Source organism: Phaethon lepturus, unplaced genomic scaffold, assembly GCF_000687285.1.
Source record: "Phaethon lepturus isolate BGI_N335 unplaced genomic scaffold, ASM68728v1 scaffold26350, whole genome shotgun sequence".
Lineage (NCBI taxonomy): Eukaryota > Metazoa > Chordata > Aves > Phaethontiformes > Phaethontidae > Phaethon > Phaethon lepturus.
In genome coordinates this window covers 6,648-14,922 of record NW_010511589.1, presented here as the reverse complement: position 1 = coordinate 14,922, position 8,275 = coordinate 6,648, and the positions used below count along the sequence as shown (strand labels likewise).

Genomic DNA, 8,275 nt, shown 5'->3' with positions numbered 1-8,275 from the left:
CAATTTATTTAAAGTTTTGGTAATCTTCTGCAAGTTCTGAAGGACTTTATACCAGTTGCTTATAAAAAACTCATTTAATGACAGTTTTCTGTTTGTGTGCACTTAAGTGAAATACAGGGTTGGATGGTCAATTTCAGAGTAATTGAAAGTCATGAAGCAGGCTTCAGCTACCTAGAGCAATCAAGCATCAGCTGCTGCTTGATCTATGTGTCTTGCCTACGAAGCAAAGCGCTTGTATTTTATCCTAGAGAACAAAAGCGCACATGTAGTCCATATGTCTTGCTCGGTTTTAACTTATGTCCTATTAAAAGACTTCATTTACATAGAACATTAAAGAGTATCACATCACATTTATCCAATGTTTAATCATTTTCTATTAATACAAAAGTAAAACAGAATATCACAGAACGCTTTTACAAAGTGCACAATCAAGAGGTGTCACAGAAATATGCACTTCTTGGAGCTGTTACAATCAGTGTACAGTATAGACCAGCAGGCACCTCTGCCAATTTTTGTTTTTTAAATAAATAAGGAAATTTGACAACAAAAGGGTCCTACAGTACCCAAAGGCTCTGACAGCTATAACTAAACAGAACATACTGGCACCCAGATGTATAACCAGACAATTTTGCTAAGGCAAGCACGAGTATGCCAATTTTTAATTTTACACTTCTACCAAACTTTGAGTGAAAGAAGGTGTACATATGCGCTTACAGCTTCCCTTCCTCCTTAAAGATGACAATTAGATAAGCTTCCTCCACATCCTCTTTAAACTTTGGAAAGGAGCCCTGACTCAGGGGCACTCGCCTTAATGAGATTTTGGATTTCCTTGAATTTTGGATGTTCTTTATCAGCTACCAGCTGCAGCAATATCGCTTCACTAGTAGTAACTATAATTCCAGTACGAGCAAGACGCTGAAAGAGAAAAGAGCAGAGAGAATTATGTGAGATATTTGCAAATGCGAATGAGTATACATTTTGTAAAAGGTATTTTTAAAAACATATCCTATTAACAAAAGCATTGCCTATTCTGTTCCAGCATTTCTTAGCAGCACCATTTATAAAGCTAGGATGGAAAGTCACTGTTTTTAGGCTTTACTGCGGAAAGAGGCTGCCCTGGATTACAAATAAGGCTTCCTACTTGGGCTGGGTTCTTTCCCATGTGCGTATTAAATCTGACAAGACCCACCCCCTCTTATATCAACAAGCCTTTTGCCTTGCATGGTCCCGAGGATAGCTTCCTTCATTCTCATGCAGGTTTGAAAGGCCTAGGGAAAAAGAAAACAGCGAGGTCCAAGCTAAAGGCATTAAGCAAGAAACTTAACCGTAACAATTTCTCTGTCAGGGCTTGTTATGTACTAGTAATTCAGTCTTTGGACTACCCAGCACACTAGTACTAATAATCTCGGGAAACAGAACAAAAAGCTCTTCTACAGACCTTATAAATCATACTGGCACAACAGCAGCTCCTTTTAACCAAGATCTCATTACAGCCGAAGTAAGTCCCGACTTAGTTCTCACAGGCTACAGAATAACAAGCGTTGCTGCATAGAAAGCAAAACTAAAAGACTAGATCTTGTAAGCACCCAAAACTCCATGTAGCCCAAGCCACAGGACTGATTGCAAAGTTTGTGGGCTTTTAAGACTGTGGCTGTTCCCTACGTAGCAAAGTTTCCTTTTACTAAAGGCTGACCACGCACTGCTCCCCATCAGCTTCCCAGCAATCATACAGATGCTTTGGCAGTAAAGCTCTTCACGGATCTAGCTTTCCCTCCATCATCCTCTACTCAGCTGCGTGCTCCACCAAATCTAATGGGGTCCTGAATGAACCAGGGCAGGGCAAGAGGCAGAAAATACATACAGCCTTCAGACAGGTTTCAACTGTAATTACTAAAGAGACACTCCGAACTTTCTACGTCAGACATGGATCACTGCTGTTTAGCTGTTCAACTACAAACCAGTTAATAGGGGGATGTTCTTAATTTTAGGGGACAAGTATATGTAGCTACAGTCTATATAATGATAAACTAGCTAGGCTACATTACTTAAGTCAATGCTTCCTGCTTGCAATAATGGCAGCAAGCCTTGTGATATTCTTAAGTTGAAACAAAGCAGACAGCTTCCCCAGATCTCCTATTCTGTACAAGGACACATTTGTTTAAACCACGTACACATACAAAAGAGAAAAATAGGAAGATCAAAATGAAATATTATGGCAATGCTTTCAAGAAGATGTACTTCTCCAGGAATACAAAGGTTTTGCTTTCACCTAGTAGGGGTGGGAGAAAAAACAGACTGTTAAATAACTTTGCCTTCTGAGAAATGTCAACTGAAGAAAGAGAATGTCTTCTCTTTAGAAGAAAAACATACCACAGCATGTCAAAGAGGCTGGCGTTGGCTTATACTCTATTTCTAGGACTAAGTATAATTTATACAGTTTTGAGATTAGTAGGAATGAAGAGATGCATGTGCTAAGCATACTGGATAATTTTCAAGGAACAGAAGTTTCCTTAGAACAGTCTTCCAGACAAAGGAAAGCAGCAAGTATGTGTTGCATCCGCACCACAGGAACAAGTAGAACAGATATAGAACAGAAAAGAAATCCAGCAGGAACAGACTAAGCTGGCTCAATATGAGACCAGGCAGTGACACATGGCATCTTCATCAGATAAGGCAGAGATTAAGAACAGCCACAACCTTGGCCAGTTGGGATGAATTATTTAATGAATGGAAATGTTGAGGTTCTTTGGTTTCTGGCATTTTTTTATTGCAATTTTTTGCCTGCTGTCATTTTTAAGCACACAACAGAACCAGAGACAACAACTCTTTAGGGTCATCCAGGCAGACATGAAAGGTTTGGCTATCATTAATTCAAGGTGTACTTCCTAGTATACTAGGAAGTATTTGCACGTTCATCACCAGCACCATCAAAACACATGCTGTGTGAGGGGAAATGTGGAGAACTGAAGGGGCAGGTGGGACCAGATGGGATTTATTTGAGGTTGCTGAGGAAGCTGGCTGTTATTATTGCAAGGTCACTCTTTATCATCCTTGAAAGGTCACTGTGAACAGAGAAGGGCTGTATTACTGGGAAAAGGTAAATACTACACCCATCTTCCCAGAAATGTAAGGAGAAGGATCCAGGTAACCTGGATCAATGAACCTCAGCTCATCAGGTATGGAGCAAGTTTGCACAAGAGACAAATGTCAGACTCACTAATTAGAAGAGCATAACTAGGAACTGTCAGTTGTACAGTGAGACTGAAGCAGGATTACCCAGTGCTTTGGTATTTTACCAAATTCCCTAAGAAACATACCACCATGGTCAATCAGGATTACTGACATGCCCAGTACATATGTCCCTTTCTCCTGGTCTCCTGCTCCCAAGCATGCCCACCTCTTGCCTGCTCTAGCCCACAGCCCTCGGTAGCATTTTTAAGAGAGGCTCTACAGCACAGCAAGGAGACAATGTTGGCATCTGCAGCCACAGAGGAGGAGGAGTTACTGCCATATAACCGGCTGGCTCATCACAAGCAAGCCAGCAAACGTTCCCTGACTGGTATTTTAATGAGGACTACTTAAGGGACCACAGCAAAACATTTATTTTGTGCTTAGTGAGAAAACTTTGCAAAGACATACTATGAAGTTACCCAAAATTGACCAGTTTGCCGGGATTACAGCTTTTGCAACCAACCACACTTAGGATGATTGATACCTTTTTGATGAGAAGGAAAAGCAATGTTAACTAGTCACTGTTTTAATCTCTCTTACACTGAACCAACTTCTACGCTTGCAGACACAGTGAAAGTGATAATCAAATGTACAAAGGGATACACAATAAGGTAAATAGATTTCAGTTTTTCTATACTTGTTCTGTCTACTACTGCTGCTGCAGCACATTGACTTGGAAAGTCCATGATTTCAGTCATTCCTGCACTCTGTGTGCATCACTATTCTTTATGTGGCAGACAACATTAAGCTTCCAGTTAATCAAAGTCATGGGTTTCATCAAATGCTATATGCTCGTTATTTCCCTTTTGCCTTTAATTCTCTTATTCATGAGAAACAGAAGAAATTAAGTGTTCTCCAAATCTATGAAAAGAAGTATAAAACGCTATAGTTATTATTAGTTTCAATTTCCAAATAATTGTTAGGACCTGAGGCAAAATTGCAATACTTAGTAAGTATATCAGTTTTTTATTTCCAACAGTGATGCCTGTAGGCAAGTTACAGTACACTATCTAAAAATTGTTTGCATGAATTTGCTACCACATAGTTGTACGTGCTTTTAAATCTTCTTGTTACATTTATCTCCACTTTCTCAACATTTAGTTAGATTAAGCTCCTAGAAGCGGTGGGGGGAAGTCTTTACTATAATCAGAAAGTCTTGAGATTAAGCTTTAATTTGCACTGATGGGAAAGAGCAGAGGGAGGGACAGACACACAAGAAGGAGCTTTGAACAGGATCACTTACTATATTCTGCTGCATTTCAAGGAATTTCAACAGCAGAACAAATACTGTTTGGAACAACAAAACCAAAAGTTCTGTAGCACTTTTACTCTACTGTACAGGTAACACTCCATAAGAAAAGATCCTAAAATGCCAACGGTTATACAGAGTAACCTAGATTGCATGAAACAATCACTTTTAAAATCCAAGTGGCCCAAACTGGGTTCCACATATTAAAGCATGATTAAGGGAGGAAAAATAAGGCAGTAATCCTTCTCCATCCTGGAAGCTATTCTGAGAACCAGAGCATTCACCTTTTCTCAAGTCTACGTTTGTCCACTGCTTATTGCCCTTAGAAATTCCTCATTAGCTTACAATAAGCAGGGAAATTAACACACAGACCCAAGGTGGAGAAAGCCTCGACTAAGAAACTTACCTCAAGAGCAAACATTCTATCCATCATGCTTCTTGATGAGGTGGCATCAGCTACGATATGAACTTCCAGACCTCTGCCGATTAGTTCCAATGCTGTTTGCTGGATGCAGACATGAGTCTAGAGGAGAAATCAAAGGCAAAAACCCCACCAACAAACCATTATGATAAAACATGAGCAGCACAACGTCACATTAGAGTACATAATTAATTAGGGTTCAAACATGCATTTTTCTACCCCTGACATTACTAGGGAACTCAGTGTGGGTTTTAATGCCAACCAAGCTTTAGACAACTGCCCACAGTTTACAAATATCTGATTTCAAATTTTATTACGAGATAATATCAAAGACAAATAACACAAGAATAATTTAATCTGTAGAGGATAGCTGAGCTCTAAGTAATATAAATTGACTTTTTTTTAATTACAGAAAGCAATGCTTAATGCTCTTGTGGGACAACAGACATGACCATAAAACAGTATGAGAATGGCAAGGCACATACCTCTACTCCAAATAGGACAACGCTGCGGACTCCAGGAATCTCTGCTAGTGCTGCTTCAACTTCTGGCAACACCATTGAAAATTTTGTTTTGGGAAGCACCAGTTTAGCTCCTGTTAAATCAATTTCTTGCACAGTGCTGCCAAGACCTTTGGGATACTGCTCAGTTACAATAACTGGAATTCCTAAGAGCCGTGCACCTTGGAGCTGCAAGGAAGCATGGAGAAAAGAATACAAAAGAAAAAAAAAAGATTATTGATGAACAATAATAGCAAACACACTGTTACTACTTGAAACTGAATAACCAGTAAACTGGTTGTGTAACATGTGTGATCAAAACTCATTACAAGAAGAAAAGCAAAAACTGTACCAGTCGTTGGCCCACACTGATGATATCACCAAAGTACTTGATGGCAGGCCGGAATCGCTCTTGCATATCACAACAGAAGAACACAGTGCTTGAGGGTGTCAGGTTGCCCAAAGTAGTCATCTGAAAAACAAGATAATGTTTTCCATGGCAGTGAAGACCCTTTCAGAAAAGCAGTAGAACGAGAAATGTCTGCAATGCCTCTGCCAGATAACAGATTTATGTTACTTTAAGTCAAAATAGGTTTTTCAAGCCTGATTTTGAAAGGTTTCTAAATTCAAATGAATGGCTGGTACTGACCAGTACAGTACAGTCACCAATGGGTAATCAAGATCTTACTAGGTGTGAGACACAAGTCAATGTAAATGTACATGGAAACTTCTGAACCCTGAAGGGGGGTGGAGGAGTATACTGCCTAAAGTACTGTAAAAAAAAAAAAGGTATCAACAGCAAAATTACATTCCTTAAATTCATTTTTGAATCCACAACTCTTGGAACTGACATAAAATCAGGATAAATTAAAATTAAAAGAAGGTCAGACTCCCACTTCCTTTTAATACTGTATGTACACATATTTTCAATAGTTTCAATTGTGTAGTCAGTTGGTTTCATCTATGACATCTTTTAGCACAAGTCTGATGAAAGTCCAAAGGCCAGAATGAAAGCTTGTCAGTATTATGACCAGAAACTGAACTGAACACGTTTTAATGATAAAAATAATCTCCCAGAGTTTTCCTTATACAGGCTACTGAATGAGGTGGAAGGAGGGGGGTAAGAAAAGAGAAATCAAAGATTGCAGTTTCACACACTTTGAAAGACTGCTTTTCACTACTTGGAGAAGCAAAGAATAAGGCTTCAGCTGGAGGCTACAGGGGAAGAAAGCTGCTAAATAAATAAATGCTGAACAACTTGCTGTCATTTAGTTGTAAGGCAACTCAAGAGAAACTACATCTATTCATTGTTTCACGCAATCTGTTCAGCAGCTCTTCAGCAGACAGATAAATCAAATTGAATAAACTGCTTCTGGGAAGTAGCCATTAATTGTATACACTTAATTTGCTGCAAACTGAGGTCGTGATGTTTTAAACTAAACCAAAATTACAAAATGTGTAAAATGGCATATTCTGGAAGAGCAGGGGTGTACTGGGTTTACCTGGCAAGGTTTTGGTAGTGGGGGAGACTGTAGGGGTGGCTTCTGTAAGAAAATGCCAGATGCTACCCCATTTCAGACAGAGCCAGTGCCAGATCACGGCTCTGCTGCTTACCAAAGCTGAGCCCATCAGCAATGCTGGTGGCACCTCTGAGATAATGTATTTAAGAAAGGGTAAAAAACTCACTGTACAACAGCAGCTGGAGAAGAGGAGTGAGAATATGTGGGAGCAACAGCTCTGCAGACACCAAGGTCAGTGGAGAAGGAGGGGAAAGACGTGCTCCAGGTGCCAGAGCAGAGGTTCCCCTGCAGCCCGTGGTGAAGACCATAGTGAAGGAGGCTGTCCCCCTGCAGCCCATGGAGGTCCACAGTGGAGCAGATATCCACCTGCATGGGGTGGAGGACCCCATGCCAGAGCAGGTGGATGCCCGAAGGAGGCCATGACCCCTTGGAAAACCCACACTGGAGCAGGTCTTCCGGCAAGACTTGTGACCCACCCCACAGATGACCCATGCTTGAGCAGTCAGTTCCTGAAGGAGTGGACCCCATGGAAAGGACCCAAGCTGGAGCAGTTTGTGAAGGACTGGGAAAGACCCACATTGGACAAGTTCAGAAAAGACTACTTCCGCGTGGAGACACCCCACGCTGGAGCACAGGAAGAGTGTGAGGACGAAGCAGAAGCAGCAGAGACAACATGTTTTAAATTGCCTGCAACCCCCATTCCCCATCCCCCTGTGCTGCTTGCGGGAAGGAGGCAGAGAAGTTGGAAGTGAAGCTGGGGAAAAGGGAGAGGTGACAGGAAGGTGTTTTTACATTAGTTCTTATTTCTCATTATTCTCGTCTGTTATTGATCGGCAAGAAATTAAATTAATTTCCCAAAGTCAAGTCTGTATTGCCTGTGATGGTAATTGGTAAGTGAATTCCCAGTCCTTACCTTGACCCACGAGCTTTGTCATATTTTCTCCCCCTGTCCTGTTGAGGCGGGGGGGAGTGATGGAGCAGGTTGGTGGGCACCTGGCAGTCAGCCAAGGTCAACTCGCCACAAGGGAATTGGGAACCCTTAAACATTAGTCCCAAATCTTCCACTGATCCACCGCATGTCTCTGGAGTACAACCCTTTTAATCACAATTTCCAAGGCTGTTCATGGATGTGACTGGCCTGTTCAAACTGTTGTAAAAATTACTTGTGCATTACACTTGTAAATGCTAAATTCCCACACCTCTCAGATTCAGTACAATACTACTGCCAAAACAGCACACGTTCATAACCGCAGTTCCTCCAGTCCTCGTGGGTGATATGGCAGTACTATTAATGCAAGCAGTTATGAAGGCAAATGCAGTAATGACCATAAAGCAGATGCTCTAACACTGGCCC

At 41.1% G+C, this 8,275-nt stretch overlaps 1 protein-coding gene across 1 annotated transcript; it reads right to left on the bottom strand.

The window, feature by feature from the left end:
• Positions 1–277: 277 nt before the first annotated feature.
• Positions 278–5,873, bottom strand: ISOC1 (isochorismatase domain containing 1). Its single transcript, XM_010284465.1, has 4 exons — positions 5,754–5,873; positions 5,387–5,590; positions 4,887–5,003; positions 278–915 (listed from the first exon to the last, which is right to left on the bottom strand). The coding sequence occupies exons 1-4, from the start codon at positions 5,871–5,873 to the stop codon at positions 769–771; spliced, it is 588 nt and encodes a 195-aa protein (XP_010282767.1). The 3' UTR covers positions 278–768.
• Between the last annotated feature and the right edge of the window lie 2,402 nt (positions 5,874–8,275).